Raw genomic sequence first — 21,659 nt, 5'->3', positions numbered from 1 at the left:
CCTCAAAATCCAGGCTCTGTGCCAGTGTCCTCGGAAAGGACTGCGGACGTGGAAAGACCCAGCCAGGAGGCCTGGACCTGTTCATTCCATTTGAAGTTTTCCCACAGAGAGCTCCCATCCACTAACAAAAAGCAACATCTTCCCGGTTAAGCCTTCACTCTCCCACCGCCCTTCAACTCCACGGAGTGTTTATTATCTTCGTCCCCGTCACCTATCCTATGAACGCTCCAATTCTCCCGACTGGAGAGCTTCCTTTCCTGCCTGGGACTAGGCTCTCCACACTAGGGTCCTGCTAATTCCATAACTCGCCATTCGCCAGCCAGTGTGCCTCTTTCCAGAGACCCTCGGCTCAGGCAGCTCTCCATTCAGCCCAGCCTCTTCCGTCGGTCACGCTGTTTCCTCTGCCTGCGAGGACCTCTCTCCTCTCTCAGCCGTCCTTAACTGTAGGGAACTCGTCCACCGCCGCGCGCCTCTGCGCCCCCAGCACCCACCCTTCCCACCGGGCTCCGGACCGGACCTGGCCGCCGCCCCTGCTCCTCCTCGCTCGCCTGCTCTCTCTCCACCTGGCTTCTCAGCGGGCGCCTGGAAGCCCTGGGCACGTCCCAGAATAGAGAGAAGCTGCCAGCTCCAGGCTGCCGCTCGTCACGGAATTCTGGACGTTTGGGATTCGGGCAGAGGGGACGTGACTCTGCTCTGGCCTTCTGCCTTCCCTTACGAGTCAAGAAACTGAGGCCCAGGACTGGGTGGAATTTCTCAGGGGTGCCTACCACGTGACAGCCGGGCCTGCCCCAGGACCCAGGCGTCCAGACTCCTGTCTGAGATCCCTCGACCACACGGGCCGCCCAGTCGCCTCGGGAAGCCGAGCGGGGAGCGGGTCTTCAGGCGAGCGCTGCGCCCGGGAACGCGCAGGGAGCTCGACTTGGCCAACTCGCCGCGAAAGTTGTAGTCTCCCAGCCTGCCCTCGCCTCTCACCTCCCAGACACACCTTCCCGCTCTCCTTGGCAGCCGCGCACTTACATCCGGTCCACCTTGCACACACCCCTTTCACCACGCTCACCAACACGCTCGCTGCCTCCCAAGCCCGCGCCCCCTTCACGCAAGTCCCACCCGGGCCCGGGGAGCGCTTTCTCCACCCCGCCACTCGCCCGGCCTCCGCGCCACGGTCGCACGGGGGTTCCGGCGCCAGCGAGCCTCAGCTCGGGACCGCGACCCGCTTCCGCCCGCCCGGCGCGGGGCAGGAGCGCTCGGAGAGCGGCGGGTGCGAGGCGAGGGGCGCAGCGGCGCGGGCCGGGGAGGGGGGCGCTCGCTCGCTCCCTCTCGGCAGCGCACACGCCCGTACAAACTCTCACACAGACACACGCGGGGTGAGCCGCCGCCGCCCGCTGCTGCTCCTCCTCCCGCCACCGCCTTGAGAGAGAGAAAGAGAGAGAGAGAGTGGGAGGCAGAGAGAGAGCTTTGTCCGCGCGCCGCCGCCCGGCCCGGGACTCTGCCCCGAGGAGGCAGCCGCGCCGAGTCCCCGCCTCCGCCTCTGCCCCCGGGCGGGCCGGGCCGGCCGCGGTGGGGGGAGCCAGGCGGAGGGTGGGGGTGGGTGGCGGGCGGGCGGAGGGCGGGGAGGGGGGGCGGAGGAGGAGGAGGAGATACGAGGGCAGCGGAGGAGGCGAGGAGCGCCGGGTACCGGGCCGGGGGAGCCACGGGCTCTCGGGGAAGAGACAGATGATGAACAAGCTTTACATCGGGAACCTGAGCCCCGCCGTCACCGCCGACGACCTCCGGCAGCTCTTCGGGGACAGGAAGCTGCCCCTGGCGGGACAGGTCCTCCTCAAGTCCGGCTACGCCTTTGTGGACTACCCCGACCAGAACTGGGCCATCCGCGCCATCGAGACCCTCTCCGGTGAGCACTCGGCGCTGCGCCCTGCCCCCGCCGTGCCCCGCTCCGACCGGGACGGCGCCCCTGAGGAGGCCGAGCGCGGCGGGCGGCGCCCCGCGGGGACTCTCGTGCCCGCACGCTCGCTTCCACGCACCGAGACTCAACTCTCGCTGCCCGCCCGCGGCGCTGACGGCCCGCTCCCCTCCCCCACACCCCCGGGCTCACCCCTCGCCGGCTGGGCCACAGTCCTGGGGCGCCCTCCGGGCGGCTCCGAGGGTCCCCAGGGCTCGCTCGCTCTCTGGGGGCACCCCTCGTTTCCCCAGAGTCCCGAGCTGTTCTCTGGAGTTCCCCCACCCCCCACCGCTGGAGAGCCTCTTGTCCCCCTTCATCTCTGACCTTCCCGTCACCCCCTTTGTCAGGGACACCCCCCAAAGTCCTGCATCTCCCTCCTCCTCCCTTGCCAGACCTTCCACCATCCCGTGCCTCGTGCCCAGGACCTCTCGTCCTCTGGCGTCCTCCGAGCCGCTCTCCCGTTCAGATCCCCCTTCCCTCCCGCCTCAAAGCCCCCCACTTTGGGCACCCCCTAGGAACCCCCCAGTGATCCTATCCGAGGTCCCCCTGCACCAACTCGAGCTCGTGAACGACGGCACATCTTCCCCGGTCCTCTCCCGGACCTCAGTCCCCTCTCGCTCGTCTCTCCAGCGCTCCTATTTTTCTCTGAATTTTTTGTCCGATTTTATTGAGAAGAAATCGGGGCTGGGGGCTTTCCACCGCCCGTCCCCCCGCCTCCCGCTCGGCCAGGAGCACCTTTTTACGAGGTGCCCTGTCTCAACTCGGTGGGGGCCCGGGCTGAGAACCGGGAAAGAGGCGACCGGGGGGCCCGCGAGCGCGCCGGAGCCCAGACGGGAGACGGAGAGCGACACACACAACTCGCGCGCGCGCGCACTCCCCAACTCTCCCTCCCGCACACGCTCCGCTCGGAGCCGCGCTCGCCCCCCGGCCACGGGCCTGCGACCCCCGCGCCCTGGGGGTGCCGGAGCCCCTTCCCCACCGGCGCGCGCGGTGGGGGCGGGGTGGCTGTGCGGCCAAGGTGACACTCAGACGCGGGCAGGGAAAGGGCTCTCCCAGCGGCGGACCCCGGGGGGCTTCGGCGCGTCTTCTCGGGGCCAACAAGAGAGAGGGAAGGCTAGGAGGGAGCGCAGCGGAGCCTTCGGGTCCCGGGCTAGCGCAGTGGGGAAGTGGGGGACGGGGAGCAGAGGGGCCGCGCCAGCCCTGCAGCTTGAGTTTCAAATGAGCTCATCCTTTCAAATTGGCGCCGCTCTTTATTAAATTTGTTTTTCCGGTAATGCCACCCACAGCTCTACCTGGGGTCTGATCCGGGCTCGCACCCTTCCCTCCCTCGTTCACCGAGATACGGGGCGCCCACCTTTGCTTACGCTGAGAACCAAGTTCGCCCAGCTCGAACCGGGTGGGAGACCCCTGGAGGCCGCCCGAAGGCGGAGCCCTCGGTGGAGTGCTGTGCGTGGCCCTGCTAGACCCCCGCCGGGCTGAGCTAAGCAAGGTTCTGAGTGTTTTAATTTCTGTTTTAAAGGTAAAGTGGAATTGCATGGGAAAATCATGGAAGTTGATTACTCAGTCTCTAAAAAGCTAAGGTAAATATGTTTTGCTTAGTTGTTTTGTGATTGGGCTTGCATATAAGTGAAAAAAGTTACATTCAGCTTTTCAGAATGTGCTCTCTCAGTTTTCAGAAAGGCTTTTGTTTGTTTTGTTAGTGGAAATATATGGTTTCGACAGTTCCATTTTTACTTTCATTATATAAGGTGTTTGCAGTACTTGGAAAGTATGTAGTGCCTTATTAGTGGGGTGTGGGAACGTTAGTTATGCTAAGTTCTCTGGGACCTTTTAACTTGTTTATCAAAAGTTGTCTCCTACCCCCTACTCCCATCCCAACCCCCAGCACAATGGTAACAAATGCTTGTCAGGACTTCCTGTGAGATGTTAAAGAATAAATATTTACTGTGGCAGCTAGATTGCTTAACTAAATTTCTCGATTAATTAGTTTTCTTTTTTAGAGAGTTTAATGCTGAGTGATAATGGCATTCAGTAAGGGATCAGTATTTTGCAGAGGAATGGAAAGCACTTGCTTTGGGTTGGATGGCAGTTGAAAGCCAGACTTCGGTAGACACTGAAACTACTGAGTATTGCTGTTGTGCATTTTGTTGTTACTGCATTTAAGAAATGTCTGAAGCTAAGCAAGCATTACTTTGAACGCCATGGTTGTATTTAAAGAACTTTGTTGTTGATGAAGGAGTCATACGCTTTGTGGAGGTTTAATATTCACAGTGATACGCTCACAAGGGAAATATCTGTGAGTAGAAACAAGGAAGAACGTCTTTGTTTAAAGTAAATCACAATAAATGTCACTTTAAATTTGTGTCCTTTATTACTCATTCTAATTTCCACCCCCTGCTGTCTGCTTTAACTTAGTTTATATCTCATTCACATACATTTCTGCACCATTAGTCATTAAGTAGAAGACTAGGAAACCCTACGTGAAGGCTTTGACTTTCCATCTTTATAATGTGATAGTAAGGAAACCATTTGGCTTTTTTGAGTGTGTGAGAATTGAAATAAAAATAATTTTCTAACTATGTACTTAGATGTTTTACTAAAAGGGTTATAAAAACTATATAGATTTCTAGTTTTAATTTAAGCAATAAAAGCCTTTTATTGCAAATGGTTCTGTGACATAACTGAAAGGTACAGCACCCCCCTCTTTTTTAAAAAAATTTGTTAAAGAGAAGAGTTGTGATTTGCAATTTCATGGGTAACTGTACAGTTTGTCCCTTAGGAAGAGATAGAATGGCTTCTCCATAAGGTATTCTAAATTTGTATACTTTTCTTTAAAATATTTTTTCCTTGAGAAATCCAAGTTGAAGTTTTCGGCTATGTTGTTAAGTAGTTTTTGTAAGTTTGAATTACTCTTCTCACAACACTGGAAATTTTCATAACTGTACTGAACAAGAGTTGAAAGAAAGAACGACAAAAAATATTTGATGGGCTATGTATTACAAATGTCTTATTTTGTTGGCTGTCTCTCTGTTGTGAGTCCTTTTTTCTGCTTATAGTTTGCAAAATTAATTAGAATTTTAACTTTTACTAGTTGATATCTTCATTATTTATGTTGAAATGTAAGTTATTTCATGTGGCACTATAAGTGAAATGAAGAATTTAATATTATTCATATCTCCTAAATATACCACTGTCTTCATTTAGCATCTTTCCTTGCCTTTATCTTTTTATTTAAAAATGTAGAAGTAATTTGTTATTAGCTAAAGTATCTCTTGAATAGTTTTGTTGTGTTTGCAGTAGTGTTTAAAGCCATGTCCTAGAATTTGAGAATAAATGCTCTAAAGAGCTATGTAGGACTTAGCCCTATTAGTCCATGATTTCTTTGAATATGTGGGTGATATGAAATACCCAGGAGGTAGATTAAAATGTACTCTACATGATTCACTAACACTGAAGACCTTCCTACATTCCAAATATATGCATAAGCTTGCTGCTGTAGAGGGTTTACTTAATTTCTGATTGGATAGTTTTCATCCCCCCCCTTCTCTTTTAATAGTTTAAAGTACAGAAATTAGCTACTTGTGTGACAAGGTAAGGGAAAGATGGCTAATGTATTGTGTACTGAGTTTAGACTCCTGGGATGATGAGGCAGCTGTGTGTTCTCATGTACAGGGCACTACCACGTTGGTGGCTTTCAGAGACTCTGACATGTGAAACCAGAGATTTCATGTTATATGGTGACTATTTTGGTGTTCTTTTGTTGCATTTCTCTGAAAATTAACAAGTCATAAGTAAATTTGTCCCTGTTAAGTCAGTTCTATATGTGGTTTTTCTGTTATTTCAAGTGAAAATGTGATGAAAACAATTCATTCCCATTGGTTGCTTACTTAATTCATTCAAGTATTGAGCACTCATTTATTTTCTCTATAGTGTATTGATTTTTTTTTAAAAAAACAGTTTTAATATTTAAAACAGTTAATATCCCAAATATATTTCATTAGGGGATACTTGGAGGGAGATTGTATTTAACTTGGGTTATGATGTTATTTCTTTGCCACTCTTTACCAGTTAGGTTTTTTTTTGTCTAAACATCATTCAGATATTATTTTATAACAGAAAGACAAGATATCATTGTTTTTTCAGGAGTATAAAATGCTTTTCTTTTTGCCACATGGGTTTCATTCTTATTAAATGCAAATTATTGTAATGTAAACCATGTACAAAACATCTATGTCTCTTTCTTAATTGGTTTCAGGTTCTACTTACTGAAAATCTTGGGATCTTTCGCCTCTTATTCATGTTTGTTGATACTTCCTTGGATAAATTTTAGCAGTGGTAAGGTGTAGATGGATTAACGTAGTCATAAAGAAGAAAAACTGATAAAGTTTAAAATACTCTTCAAAGCTACAGAAACATCCTTAATAGACAGTCCTTATTTTATATTAATGAAAATTTAGTCTTCACACAGACCCACCCCCCACATACTATATAAATTGAACTAAGAATGTATACTCACTTGTATGTACTTTTATAACTGAAGTTCAGTGGTTCTGTGAGAAACAAAACTTTGGAAAATGCTGTTTCTGCCCACCTCTAGGAAGTAACTAAATAGTTCTTGCTTCCACTGAGATGTTGTGAATACTATGAGGTAGTGTAGGAAAAGCTATGAATCTGTCTTTCATGAATTAAAAATTGGTAATTGTGTTCTCTGCAATGCAAATGAATTTGGTCTCCTATAGGAATGTTAAAGAAAACAGTATCTCAATTGTATTTTGCTTCTATGTACTACATTGTGTATAGTTGAATTAAATATCAAAAAGGGGGGGAAACCCACCCAATCCCAAGTTACAACAAAGGCTTTTGCTGCATCAATTTTCACTTTTACAGAAACAGAAAATACTTTACTGGAGTTAAAATCATATGATAGCCTCCTATTTTAACAGTTGGTTGAATTAGAAATTAATGCTTGGCTTTAGTTCTGTATTTTCCATATGTGGATATAAAACATATTAATACTAAATATTTAATATAAAGTTGTAACTTTACTTTTGATTTGTCTCTAGCATAGATAATTTAGTTTCCCACTTTTGGAAGGTAAGAAAAATGGTTAGTGATGCTTTTTATGGGTTGAGGCAATGCCATAGAGAATTAAGCTTTCTTCTTTATTATATAGTCTAAATAAGATAAAAACAATATAGATATTAGTTGATAATTCAGTAGATGATACGGATTTTAAATTCTAGTTCATGTTTAAAGTTGTCAGGATTTCAGATTACTTACTTAAATACTCAAAAAAGCCCAGTGAAATTGACAAATCAAAACAGATTACATGTACTGTTTGATTATTCTATTTCATCAAATCTATGTCAATTTTAAATTCCTTTTAATTTACTAGGTCCTTTAATAATTATTTTCACTCTGGATTCTTAAATCTAAAAGGTAATTTGAAGTTATGTACTACATTTGCTAAATTGTGCTTTTTAATAATTTTAATAATCATGTTTTCTGGTGTGTATGGTGACAAGAGATAGTTTTTTTTATTTTGTTAACCTGTGAATATCATTAAATTAAGATAAGGGAATATTGGTGATATTTATGTGAAGACATTTATGCTATGTATTTTCTTTAGGAAGAAATTATTGCAGCTTTTAAAAGGTTTTTAAAAGGGCATTATGAAATTGAGGATTAATTGCTTATTAAGATTGGACTTTTCATTATTATTTTAAGTAAGGAAATTTTATTTTTGTGAAGGTTACTGTAATTTTACAGTAGTGGAGAGGAGAATATAGACTATGTTAAAAAGTACATAAAAGAATGATAATTTAGGCACATTTATTAGAAGTAAAAAAACCCTAAAAGCCAGACTGCTACAGAAAATATTTATACATTCTTGATACTTTTTAACTTTCTAAATATTTGCTGTCAGCAGCTGAATCATTCTTCCTTGTCAGTTAATGAAATCCTCAAAAGTAGATGAGTAATTGGCTAGGATTGTTTTTTGAGCTAAATGTATCATTTCTGTGATTCAGTGGGGTATGTGTATGTGTGTTGTAAGAGACATCAAAAGGGGAGGGAAGGAAGCATTTACTTCAGCAGTTGCTATGAACTTGAATCTTGACAAGTCAAATGAAAATCATTAAGAAATTGAACTTTGTAGCAAATGGAGCCAAGTGCAGTGATATTTGCCTTTCATCCGTAACTGTTGTAGATGATTTACATTTTTGAGGATGCCAAGTCCCAAGAATCTATAGTGACTGTTTTGTGAGCTTGTTACTACTGAATTGTTTAGATGTCCCCTTGTTCCAAAGTTCACCAAGTGATTCTTTGAAGGCTTTGGTTGTCTACAAGCCATTTTTTTTCAGTGTTAGAAGATTCAAGATTTGAATATGTAGTTTCATTTCAAAATTCTGTACTTTGGAAAAGAATATATTATTAACAGAACAAAGGTACTTTGAGCAAATTAATGTCGTTAAAAGAGGCATGATAGTAAAATGGACTTTTCAGAGGCTGTTAAAGTTGAAATACATATTTCAGAGGCATATATTCCAATAAATTGCATTCAAAATAACAAAGATAGTCTTCATGGCTATTTGGGATTTGCTATTAAAGAAAGGGGGTGAGTTTATGCTTTAAGTTGTAGTCAAAAGCATAGTAGCTCAGGGGTATGATTAACCTTTTAATTTGAAGGGTAGGAGAGTTTTGTTGAACACAGACATGTATGAAACAAGGTTTATTAGTTAAGGTTTATCCTTTTTATATTCAAAGTCAAGTTCAGATTACTTCTAGTAGTCACTATATTTTACTCAATGATACGGTTTTGAGTAACAGATAAACCACAAACACTCACTAGTACAAGTAAGTCTTTTCTCTTGTTTATCACCATTAAAATATTAAAAAACCCCTTTTGCTTTATGTTTTGACTTCATGCTTGCAAACTTGTAATTTTCATTTGGTGGCACGGACTATATGAGTTCTATTTTGGGCAGCAAAATTGCAGAGTACTCGGAGCATTATTTTTAAGGTTTTACTTTTCCTGTTTTGATCATAAACTTTCATCTGGTCTTTCCATAAAATAGGGAGGAAAAATTATTTTCTTTTGTGGAGAACTTGAGATGCTGTTGCTTTGTTTTCCAGAGAGTAGGACAAATGTGGTTTCTTTGATTAGTTTTCTAGTTTGGTGGCACATTGTGATGAAATAAGTGACCAGTGAAAATGGACGCTTTGGCATTATTGGGATCTGACCCAGTGTTCATCATTTAATACAAATACCTTCTTTCCAAAGACGAAGTTTGTATTTCTGGATAAATTTTGTTTGCTTATTCCTAGCTCTTTTTGTTATTTATGACGTCCATACAATTCTTTTTAAAGCAAACATTCAATTAGATTTTCCAACTCTCTTTACAATCAAGGTGAAATAGGTATTTTATACAGCAGCTCTTTTAAAGTCTAGTACATTGCTTACTTAGCAACGTAGCTTCGGTTCTAAAGATCAGGCTGTTATGTGAAATTGGTGTGAAGTGAGGAGATAGAGGATGCGGACATGGGTCCAGAGCCGGACCCTTGCAGCTGCTGTGCCCTTAGCATCTTTCTGCTCTGGACTCCCAAGGGCTTGCTTGCCAGATTAGACCTGGGGAGCACAACTGGATGCCTTGGGCAACCAGCAGGATTAGGGGTCAAGATGGTCAGTGAGACTGGCTGCCCATGCCTGTGCTTCCACACTCTTCCCTCAGGAATCGTTCCCTGCACAGTCTCGCCTGTCTGCTGCCACTTGACAGGCCAAGAGTCATACCACATCTGGCCTCCCAGGGTTGGGATAAGTGGCTGAAAGCCTGGAGGTTCCCAGCTGTTGAGAAGAGGCTCTCAGTCTGGGTAGTGGTGTGTGTGTGTGTGTGTGTGGGGGGGGGGGGGGGGGGAGGCAACTGTCCTCTGCTGTAGTACCCAGGTCCTGTGTTGCCTCCAGTATCCTCACCTGTTTGCAAATTGTCTCTCTTGGGTATTTGAGTAGAAGAAAAGCAGCAGTGGCAGCATCTCCCACCTCACCTCCTCCTGGGCACCTCTGACCACTCTTAGGTTCCCTCAGAATCCTCCACAGTGAGCTGCAGTAGTAGCCCCAGTGAGGTGGGGTGGAGGGTAGGACAGGCAAGAGGCCTTCTGGAGAGCTGGCTGCTTGAGCTGTGAGCCTGACAGACGTGGAGACTTAGGTGCAGGGAAGACACCAAGGTTAATGTGCCCAGCATTCAGAAAGCATTTATATCACCTTTGTAAAGGCAGAATATTAGATAAGGAGCTAGTCGAGAAAAAGAGTAGGTGCATTTGAAAATGCATGCATGTCTGATGCATGCTGTACCTAATAACTGGAAAAATTTGTGTGGGACTACTGCAGTGAGGAGGGATATTTTTAGTTTTTCTTATTGTCTTAATAATCTGCAAAGTGTGACATTGTTTCACAGAGCAGCCTGGCTTTTTGTTTTTTAAGTATGACTTTGTAGATTGTCTCATAATACTGTGTGTTGACAGACAACACCGGTGGTGTAGTTAGCAGGGAAATGTACTGCCAACCCCTAGCAGAGGCTCTGGTGGTTCAAATCTACCAGTTGCCGTGGAGGAGAAATATGTGCTGTCCTTCTCCTCGAAACCTACAGGAGGGTCAGCTCTGACTTGTTTCCAGCTCATTAACAATGAGTTTATGAGTGCATTATACTAGGGAGGTGGATGACATTTTTGTAGCCTTGTTCCTGCAACGTTGGTGCTATTCCGGCCTCTTTCATTCATTTTATTAACTTTTTAATTATTTTAATTTTAAAGTTATTTCTTTTTTAAGAAATTGAGATTTTAATGAAAGTTTATAGAGAACTTGGATTTTCATTCATTCATTGTTGCACATTTTCCTCCCTGCCAACCCCCCTAGTTCGCTTTTCTCTTTGGGAAAAAAATCTTTCATTGTTGTACAACACCCTCCCCCCCAGTTTCATGATCTTAATAATAGTCACATGAAGAAAATAGAACTGTTGACATTTCATTGTTTAAATGAGGAAGCTCCATCTGAGAGTTAGCAACTTGCTTAAGTTGGCCTGGCTTAAGTAGGTAGAGTTAGGGCTAGAGCTCGGTCTTTTGGTTGCTAATTCGGTGTACTTCGCCTCCACCTCTATCCTTTAAGAAATCACCTGAAAGAGGCATAATTCTAATGAGTGATGAGAATAGGAGGTTACAGATTTGTTTGTGAATTGGCCCTATGCGGTGGTCTTATTCTTCCCTCCGTCTGACGTCTGTGGATCTGTACCTTGTCCTGTCCTGTGCCATCCTCCTCATCTCCAATTCTCTTAAGCCCATCCTTGCAGTCACTCTGTAAATCTGTCTTATTGAGGGTCTTCTCTTTTGCTGATCTTCCACATTTCCAAGCATGACGTCCTTCTCCAAGGACTGATCTCTCCTAACAACGTGCTCAAAATATGTGAGATGAGGTTTCGCCATCCTGGCCTTCCCGTCCTTGGGTCTACGGAGTACCCTGGTTTCATGGTGATGTATATTGCATAACTAGGAGCTCTGCTGGCGTAGACATTAAGCCGGCACTGAGGGAGAAAGGTGGGAAGTCTTTCTCATGATTTGTTAGGTCCTGGCAAGTTGACTATAGCCTCAGAAATTCAATGATGGGTCACTGCAAATTGGATCTGACTTGATAATAGTTAGAGAAAGATGCTTTTGAAGTATTTTGCTTTTGTGCCTTGTTAACTTTCCCTACGTTTTTGTTTTTTGTGTTTTTTTAAAAAATACTTGTGGGCTGCCATATACAGCAGGGAGCTCTGGTGGCCGAGTGGTAAGGAGCTCTGCTTCCATCCTGAAGGCATGAGGTTTGAATCCAGTGTCTGCTCTACTGGAGGGAGATGGGGAATTTCCTCCTATGTGATTCACCTGCCTCCAAAAGCCTTTGAAATATACCCTGGAAAAAAATGAGAACTGAGGCACAAATGAAGACTTGTACACCAGTGTTCATAGCAGCATTATTCACCATCTTAAGAAATGGAAACAGCCCACATGTCCAACAACAAATAAATGGATTGAGTAATTATGGTGCATTCACACAATAGAATACTAATCTACACAGCATGCAGGAGCAATAATTTTATAAATTACTACCTAAGTTGGGAGGAACTGGATAGCATTACGCTGAGTGAACTAACTCAATCCCATAAGGACAAATATTGTGGGTTTCTAAAAAGAATTTAAAATTTTTTTAAATTATTTTTTTATGTGTGTACTGTCAAATCAGTTCTGACTGGTACAGGAGGAGATTGCTCCTCCTTTTCCAGCAGAGCATCTGGTGGATTTGAACCCCATACCTCTGGGATTGCAGTGCAGCTTTTTGCCACTAGGCCACCAGCACTCCCTTGGGACAAATATTGTATAAACCATTATTGTAGAATGAGTATAAGAATCTGAGGGGGAGAGTGGAAGCAGAGGGCTGAGGATGTGCAGAGGGAGGGAGTATTAATCATGGGGTTGTACAATTTGATGGGGGGGGAGAGGGGAATGAAAAGACTCTGTTCTGGGAAACAATGTATTCGAATTTTGTAAATAAACTAGTATAATTAAAAAAACAACAACCCACAAACCCTCTGGAGGGTCATCTGTGAGTTACTTCTGACTTGAGGGTACACCACAACAACATCATATATAGTGGTAGTCAGTGGGCAGAAGAAATTATCAAGGGAAAACAAACCAGTTGCAGCCTGGAAGACTCCTATTTAACCCTTTGTAGATCGGAGTGTGAAACATCAGGCAACCCTTCTTGTGCCTCACAGAAACTGCTCCCAGAAAAGCAGTCACTCCGTTGTCTCTACTGTACATCTACTCAATGCAGGAACAGCACCCTAGTAAGAAAGTAGGAAATTGTGGCAATGTGTACATAGGTTATAGAATAACTTTGTACATTTGTGATTGCAGTGCAGCTTCTTACCAGTAGGTCACCAGCACACCCTTTATTTTGTATATTTTTGTCTTACTCAGAATCGGTGACAAAATTTTCACTTACAAAATGAATGTGCTGCACAGGAACAGTGACTTTGTAAATATTACCGAGTTTGGGAGAGATTGGAGAGCATTATATTGAGTGAACTAACTCAATCCTGCAAGGACAAATATTATATAAAACTTTTATTGTAGAATAAGTATGAGGCTCCAAGGGGGGGGTGGAAGCAGAAGGATGAGGATGTGCAGTGGAGGGGGGATGAAGAGGGTGAGGGAAATTGGAATAATCTGGTCTGAAAGACAGTGTATTAGGATTTTGTAAATAAACTAGTATAATAAAAAATTTAAAAATGGATGTACTGAAGAAAAGCCTGAAGTTTTTAATGTAATTATGGGGGTGGGACCAACTAAAAGTATTAGTCCTTATTTAAACAAAAGTTCTTAAATTAGAATTAAAATAGAAGTATTTATAATTATATGAAGATGTGATATTTTTAAAAAAATAATTGTGGCTTAACGTTATATGTGTTTAAGGAAATAGGAAGTGTATAGTAGGGTGAATCGATAGAGTCCGTGAAGATCTTGGAGAAACAACCAGCCAGTGAACTCAAGCCTTTTTGCTAAGGATGAAGAGTGTTATTCAAAGACCTATTAGGGTTTCATCTTTACCTCTGTATTAAAGATATCTGTGATCTGGAGCAGGAAGATACGGCATTCTTGCAGGTTAACTTTTTAGAAAATGGTTTTTCTGTTTAGTATGAGAAAAAAATTAAACCTTTTATAATTTTGCTTAGCAGTGGAAGATTTAAGATATGTTATCATGTTGTCATCTGGGAGCTTGGGTGGCACAAAGCTTAATCACTTGTCTATTTTTTAAAAAGTTTGATGGCACCCAACAATGTATGTTGCCGTTGTTGGTACTGTGGCATTGGAATTGATTCCTAGCCCCAGGGGTTTTCAAAAGCTGTAAATTTGCACAAGAAGAGATTGCTCATCTTTTTGCCATGGAGCTGCTGGTGGAAATGAACCTCTTGAGTTTGGATTGGCTGCACCATTCCTTACCCTTTAGGCCATCTGAGCTTCCTATGACAATCTCTAGACACACACACACACACACACACACACACACAGAGATATTGATAGAGACTATTTTAAAAGATAAACATGACAAAGATCTCTGACAAGACTGACCTTAAAAAAAAAAGTAAATTCCATTATCAATGAAATGACATATACAGGAGTTTTGTGTCTACGTAGAGAAGTGACACCCTTTTTCATAAGGACATAGTTTTATTAAGTTTATTGTGAGGTAAAAAATAATGGCTGTTGTCAATCAAGAACCTGCAATAGAACATAAATATAAATATTAGCAGCAAGGACATTTTTATTGCCCTGTTAAAGATCTTCTCTTTGAAAAAATGAAGCAAGAAATAAGAAAGAGAGATAATTGAATGATGAGTCTGTGGACAGGTTAACTTATAGCCAATTCGTGAAGTAGGGGATATTTTGAACACACTGCAGGACTAGGCTATGTGGGGTTTGTGTGAGTATTCTGTGAAAGCTTTTACAATTGCATCCTCCTGATATTTGTAATTTTAACAATGTGTTTTTCCTCCATTATTTGAAGTAAAATATTTGTATGTTTCTATTGGAGAGAATCATGGAGATGATGAAAGCAGTTTAAGAATGAAAAGAAAATGCAGTTTAGCAGCTTAGGAAGGCAGGCAGGCATCAGCAGAGGTGACAGGACCATGCCACGCATGTCTGTGCTCTGTTCTCTGTGACTTCAGGATGTGTGGGCCCGACTGGTGCTTGCTGGTGGTGTGTAGAAGACACTAAGTGATTCTGCCGGGGACAGCAGGCCTGGACAACTCATACAGTTTGTTCTTTTCTTTGACAATTAAAGAGCCTAGGAGTGTGTGACTGACCTGTCCCACAGAAGGTTTTGTGTTTCTTTCTGTGTGGCTCTGCACTGGCCACTCGCTCTGGCTCCCATTCTCCTTCCTCTCTGCATTTCCGCGGATGGCTGGGCAGGGCTGCTGGAAGGGGCAGTGCGCTGTGTGTAGGCCTGCCTCCAGCCTGGGTGCCCCCTCACACTGGCTGAGGTTTGGGGAAGCCGGGGAGCATGTGTGTGCTTGCTCAGTGTGTTGGAATGTATGGGCTCTGTGGCATATGCTTCCTTGGAATGTGCAGACAGAAACTCCTCGATGACTGTAGGGGTCAAACATTGTAGGCTTACTTTCGTAAGGGGTTGAAAACTTGGGAAGGAATTTCCCACTGCTGAGAATTTAGGCTGTTCTCCCTGCCCCCACCTCCAGAATAATAGTTTTTATGCTTTGTAAAAGGAAAACTTAAAAAAAAAATCATCGAAAGAGAGGGGAAAAAAGTTGTGGGTGGTTTAATAATCTGTCCTCTGCTAGATCCAACTGGATGCTTTTTCTTTTTAATTCAAGCTAATGTTGTTGTTATGGGCTGTTGATAGGGATGTGTTTAAGTCATTCACACTGGATTTGTGAACTACTCTTAAAATTCCCCCAGCCATGCCACTGCTGAAGGTGATAACCCAAAATCTGAGAAGCAAGAGGGTGTTAAACTCAGATACTCAAAACTGTAGAATTTATCTTTCCATTTAAAAAAAAGTTAAAGATCAGTTGATTAAGATTCCATTAAGGGTGGAGCTCTGGTAGCCTAGTGGCTAAGGAGTTGCATCGTCAGCTCCAAGATGCAGAGTTCAAATCCAAACGCTGCTCCTCAGGGGAAAGGTGAGCAGTCTCCTCCCGTGCTGTTTACAGCCTCTGGAAACTCCCTGGAGGGTTGGTCAGATTCAACTTAGCAATAAATTTGTATTTGAATATTCTAACTACTTAATATTTGAAAATATTTTTTTACACATTTTATTCTTTTATATTTTTCTTCACAAAAGGTTTGCCTTTTAAAGGCTCTGATTGCTCAGTTGATTTGAAATGAAAAGGGCAGGGATTTAGATTTGTGAAGTAGGTGCCTTCAAAAGGGATTTTGTCTTAAGGGTCACATAGGTCTGGGAACAGATGATTATTCTAACATTATTTTTTATGTATTTTAAGAGTTTCATCTGAAAGAGTTGGTTCTTTAGATCATTAATTTTATTATTATTAATTGTTTGGTTGATGTGTGTCTTTTTCAATTATAGTTTAAAACACATTTAGATTTGGAAGTGATTGTGGCTGTAGTTTTTAAATAATGATTTATAGTCCAACTGTTAATTTTACCTTTAAAGTTTCCTAGGTCAGAGTCATATCTTTTATTCCTTGTACATTGCTCATGATACTGTTTTAAGATTCTGTGGAATTTTTGGGTTTGGAGGAGATGCCACATTTATGGCAAGGCAGATTGGACAAATGTATTGGGTGATTCCTGGCTTTCCATCTGCTTCCAATCAGAAGATGGTTGCATTCATTTTATATACTGGAATTCTTTCAAGAATTGAATTTAAGAAAGGTGCTTGCTGCATGTGTCAAAAAAAGTTTCAGAGTATCCTCCTTCCAGTCCGTAATTCTGAACCTTGAGCCCGTGTCTTCATAGCTGCCCTTGGCGGTCCCACATGCTCTCTGGAGGAAAGCTTTGACTTGGCCTCTGTTCCTTCTACATCTACTTCCTCTGAAGTGACCTTCCATCACTCGTCGCTTTCACTTGAGTAACAAACGTTTGTTTTGCCAACTGCATGCCAGACTACTAAATCTATGGATTTCTCTACAATCAGTGAGTGACTCAGAATGTTTGCCCTTCAGGAACTTTCCAGTGAGCTCACTGGCCAATGACTGTGCTCCAGCTCTTGGCAGAGCCCTTCAGAGTCACCTGGCTTTTAGGAGTGATGTGTCTAGTGACATGGCACCTGCTCATTCAGCGGGAACTAGGTTTTGCTTCAGGAAGTCTGAGCAGGGTGAGCTTCCTACTCCTTCTTCAACCAGTAAAGCCCCATTTTAATCTTTTATATGTGTTGGGCTCTGTGAACACAAAGTTGGTTGTCAGAGTATTTTCAACTGGTTAGAGTGGATCCTCAACAAATCAGAAGAAACATAGTCTGCTATTGTACACTTGGTAAGTACAAGCCCTGTATATGTGTTTTCCCCCCTCCACAAACAGGGTATTACTTAAAAACAAAACAAAACTATTCTCTCAGTGATTTTTAAATTTTTTTTTTTCCTAATGGTAAAAGACTTTTTTGGGAGAGGTCCTTTAAAGTTCTTAGAGTTCTGAGGAGTTTTGTTTGCTTGGGTTTTTGTTTTTTTTACTGCACTGGCATAGTATCATGTGTCAGGTATGTGGTACACGAGTTGCTTTTGAGTTGGTTTGACTCATGGGACCCCATGTGGATCAGAACAGAACTTTGCTTCATGGTGTCTCTTTGGAAGTAGATCACCAGGTTTTTTGTCTGAGGTGCTTCTGGGTGGATTTGAACTAACAACTTTTCAATTCATTGGTCACTTAACTACTTGTGCTACCCAGGAACTAGCGTCAGTGGTTTCCAAAGGAGAGGCCAGTTCTTGAAAAAAGACATCCTGCTGGGAAAGATGGAGGGTGTGAAAAAGAGAGGAAGACCCTCCGGGAGTTGAATTGACACAGAGGCTGTAACGGTGGGCTCCAGCATGTTGGAGATCATGAGAATGGCACGAGATAGGACCAGGCTCCAGTTTGTTGTTCTTAGAGTTGCTGACTTGTCACTGGCATACAACAGCAGCCATACCATGAATCGTTATGATGATCAACCAGATTGAAAGGCCCCAGACATATATTTTCCAAGTCAACAATTTTAACATGTGCAGCTCAGTGATGCAGTATGTTTACTACACAGTGCAGTTGTTACTGCTACCTGTTTCATTGACCCCTATGCAGTGTTTTCCTCTTCCTTCCTCCCTCCTACCTTTGACAACCACTAATATACTTTGGTTTCTATGATGGACATTTCAGGGGTGAAGAGTGGCAGTAGTGATTCAGTGATAAAATTCTTATGTTACATACAGGAGACCTTGGAGGTCACAGTACAGTCCACATCTGATTGTGGGGATAGTGTGGGACCAGGCATTGATGCTGTTCACAGGATCACTAGGAGTCAATGGTCTACTCAGTGACAGCTGATGAAATCAGCAACAGTGTTTTCATATTGTTGCACATATCCAGGCTTAGTCTATGGTTAAATAATATTCTACTATATGTATGTATGACCTCTTTTGTTTATCCATTTATCTGTTCCTGTGAATCATCACACATTTCCAGAGTCCACATTCAGATGCCCGCAGAGGTCAGGAAGTGGCCGAGATTAAGTAGTGGGAGTAAAGGAGGGATAGCTATGAATCAACTTCTGCCAGCTGCTGCCATGTGGAATTGTAGGACTAGTTTCTTAAATATATTTTGTGATGGATACCTGACATCAGATATCTTATGTTAAATCTATAACTCTAAGATACTAGCAATTAATGAAACATTTTTTTAAATCATCATGAGAATTTGTAGTCTGCCATGTGAACATGTAAGTCTTTTGCAAACTGTTGAAGACCTTGTTGATTCTGTTTAGCGTCTCTTACATACAGTTGCCATCACTTGTCTGTCAGGTTGCTGTACTGTGGTGGCTTGCATGTTGCTGTGATGCTGGAAGCTATATCACTGGCATTTTAGTCCTAGCATTGGAGACCCAGGGTAGACAGGTTTCTCCAGTGCTTCCAGACTAAGATAAGATAAGACAGAGAGCAGGACTGACTGTCTACTTCTGAAATGACAGAGCCTTGAAAACCTTTTGACTAACAGAAGAGCATTGTTGAGTGTAATACTGGGGAGATGAGCCCTTCAGGTTGGAAGGCATTACATATGTGACTGGGAAAGAGCTGCCTCCTCAAAGTCTAGTCGACCTTACTGATGTGGATGGACTAAAGCTTCCACTCAGGGAAGGACCTTCATTTGCTGATAAGGCAAGAGTAAAAATGAAGAGGTATAGTTGCAAACTTCATTAGTAATTGGAACGTGGAATGTACCAAGTATGAATCAAGGAAAATTAGAAATTGTAAAAAGGAAGTAAAAGCCATAAAAATTGGCTTTCTTGGCAAAAATTGGCATTGTTGAGCTGAGATGGACTGGTATTGGCCATTTCGACTCAGTCATTTTGTCTATTCTCATGGAAATGACAAATTGAAGAGCAAAGGTGTACTAATCATTGTAAAAAAGAATATTTCACCTTCTATTTTGAAGTACAGTCTTGGGGTATAAGAAATTATTCCTAGATATACAAGTAAGGCATGCTAATGCAACTATTAATGTATACAAAACAATCACTAAAGTCAAAGACGAAGCAATTGAGGATTCCTATTGACTTTTAAGACCCTCAATGAGATGGATTGATTCAGTGAATGGGGTAATGGGGGTAGGTGTGTCAGAGACATTGAAGTTGGCATAGGATAGAGCAGATTTCAGGGCTGTTGTATACAGGGTCACTGTGGGTCACTTGCAACTCGATGGTACATGAAGACAACATCATCAACTTTTGCAGTCTAAAATTGATATAACATGCAGTTAAGAACCGCTAGTAGTAAGTAGTGACTGGAATGCAAAAGTTAGAAACAAAAATGATTGGTAATTGGAAACTATGACCTTGATGACAGAAGATAGACAGGAGATCACACGATAGAATTTGTACAGTAGTGATTTATTTTTTGTAAATACTTTTTTTTAAAAAAAAACCCATAAGCAGTGACTACACACCTAGACCTCACCTGATGGACCTCACACAGGATTCAATGCAACTACATCTGTGGAAAGAGACTGAGAAGAAGCTCCGCTGACTGCTCGTTATCAGCAGTCAAAATAAGGCTGATAATGGACCAACTATCTATTACTCCTGTGCAAGATCAAACTGAAATCGAACAAAATGAAAACAAGTCCATGAGGGCCAAAATACGACCTTGAGTTATTCTCATCTGGATTAAAAAACCATCTCAGGAATATATTTGTTGCATTGAACATCCATTAATGATAGAAGACCAGATGAGTTGTGAGTTGGCATCAACATTGAAGAAAGCAGAAGGTCATTAAAAAGACAAGAGAGAAAGAAAAGGCCAAAGTGAATTTCAGAAGAGACACTAAAATGTGCTCATCAACGTAAAGTATCCCTAAGGAAGGGAAGAAATGATGAAGAGAGACTTAACAGATCTCAAAGGTCTGCTCAAGAAGACAAAGCTACCTCATTGTGGTTTTGATTTGCATCTCTTATTGCCAGTGATTTGGAGCCTTTCTTCAATGTGTATGTTTGCCATTCGAATATCTTCCTCTGCGAAAATGCTTTCCATGTCTTATGCCCATTTTGTAATTGGGATATCAGTCTTTTTCTTGTAGAGGCCCAAGAGTATTCTGTCAACTGTGGTTATAAGACTTTTCTGAGATGGTATTACTAAATGTTTGTTCCTAGTCTGTAGGTTTTCTTTTCACCCTGTTGGAAAAAAATTTTCATGTGCACAAAGATGTAATCTTTAGAAGGTCCTCCTTAGAGTGTGCATTTCTGGTTGTATTTGGCAGTCTCTTTGTACCTTGGACTAGCACTTCTAACCTTGATCCCAGTTTGTCTCTTATGAATGTTACGGTTTTGGGCTTTACTCCCAGGTCTGTGATCCACCTTGAGTTGATTTTTGTGTATGGTGTAAGATGTGGATCCTGTTTCAGCTTTCTGCTGCCAGCACCATTTGTTGAAGAGATTATAATTTCCCCATTTGATAGCTTTGATTTCCTTGTCAAATATCAGTTGACCAAAGATAGTTGGGTCTGTTTCTGCGTTGATGGTACCACAATGAAGTACCATCTCACTCTGTAACAATGGCAAAGTTTAACAGGGCGGCAAGTAATAGATGTTGGAGAGGATGTGGTGAGAAAGGAACTCTTATACATTGTTGATGGGATTGTAAAATGGTGCAACCATTCTGGAAGGCAGTTTGATACTTTCTCAAAGCTGAACATAGAAATTCCATATGACCCAGCTATTCCACTACTTGGAATATACCCTGAGAATATGAGAACTGAGGCACAAACTGAGATTTGTACATCAATGTTCATAGCAGCATTATTCACCATTGCAAGAACATGGAAACAGCCCAGATGTCCAACCACAAATGAATGGATTGAGAAATTATTGTACATTCACACAATGAAATACTATGCAGCATGCAGAAACAATAACTATTCGAGTTTTGTAAATTAGTGAAAAATAAATGGCATAGGATAAAAAAGAAAGTTTAAATGTTATAAAGTGTATACACTATGATATAATTTGAAGAGGCTATTGCTGTACATATATTAATAAAAGGAAAGATTAAAACTGCAAAAAAAGACAAAGTTAAGTATTATAAGGAAATGTGCAAAGAGATGGAGTTATTAAAATAAAAAGGAAGAATAGATTTGGTATTTCTCAAACTGAAGGAACTGAAGAACCACCAGTTCAAGTCTCAAATTGCAATATTGAAAGATTCTAAGGGCAAAATCTTGAGTGATATAGAAGCATCAATTAAAAATAGAAGGAATATGTAGTGTCACTGTATCAGTAAGAATGGGTCAAGGTTGCATAGAGAAGTGTACTCGGGGTGGTGGGTGGGGGGAAGGGACGTGGGAATTGTATACTAATGAAGGAATTTTTTTTCTTTTTTCTTTTTTCTCTCTTTGGAGGGGGAAGTGAGCTGGTGGGGAGGGGTGGGAAGGGAGAAAATTGCGGCAATGAATGAATGGAAATCCAAAACCTCTGTAA

General features: G+C 42.5%; 1 protein-coding gene across 2 annotated transcripts in view; it reads left to right on the top strand.

The window, feature by feature from the left end:
• The first annotated feature begins 1,640 nt into the window (after positions 1 to 1,640).
• IGF2BP2 (insulin-like growth factor 2 mRNA binding protein 2) overlaps positions 1,641 to 21,659 on the top strand; it is a 218,404-nt gene continuing 198,385 nt past the window's right edge. For both annotated transcript variants that reach the window (XM_006884092.1, XM_006884093.1), the window contains exons 1-2: positions 1,641 to 1,891; positions 3,459 to 3,519. In XM_006884092.1, the coding sequence (XP_006884154.1) occupies positions 1,714 to 1,891; positions 3,459 to 3,519 (239 nt within the window). In that variant the 5' untranslated portion in view covers positions 1,641 to 1,713. The remainder of the gene's footprint in view (positions 1,892 to 3,458; positions 3,520 to 21,659) is intronic.

Source organism: Elephantulus edwardii, unplaced genomic scaffold (assembly GCF_000299155.1).
Source record: "Elephantulus edwardii isolate Elephantulus edwardi_28Jun2011 unplaced genomic scaffold, EleEdw1.0 scaffold00031, whole genome shotgun sequence".
Classification (NCBI taxonomy): Eukaryota; Metazoa; Chordata; class Mammalia; order Macroscelidea; family Macroscelididae; genus Elephantulus; species Elephantulus edwardii.
Note: the sequence above shows the minus strand (reverse complement) of the source record. Positions and strands in the feature narration are given on the sequence as shown.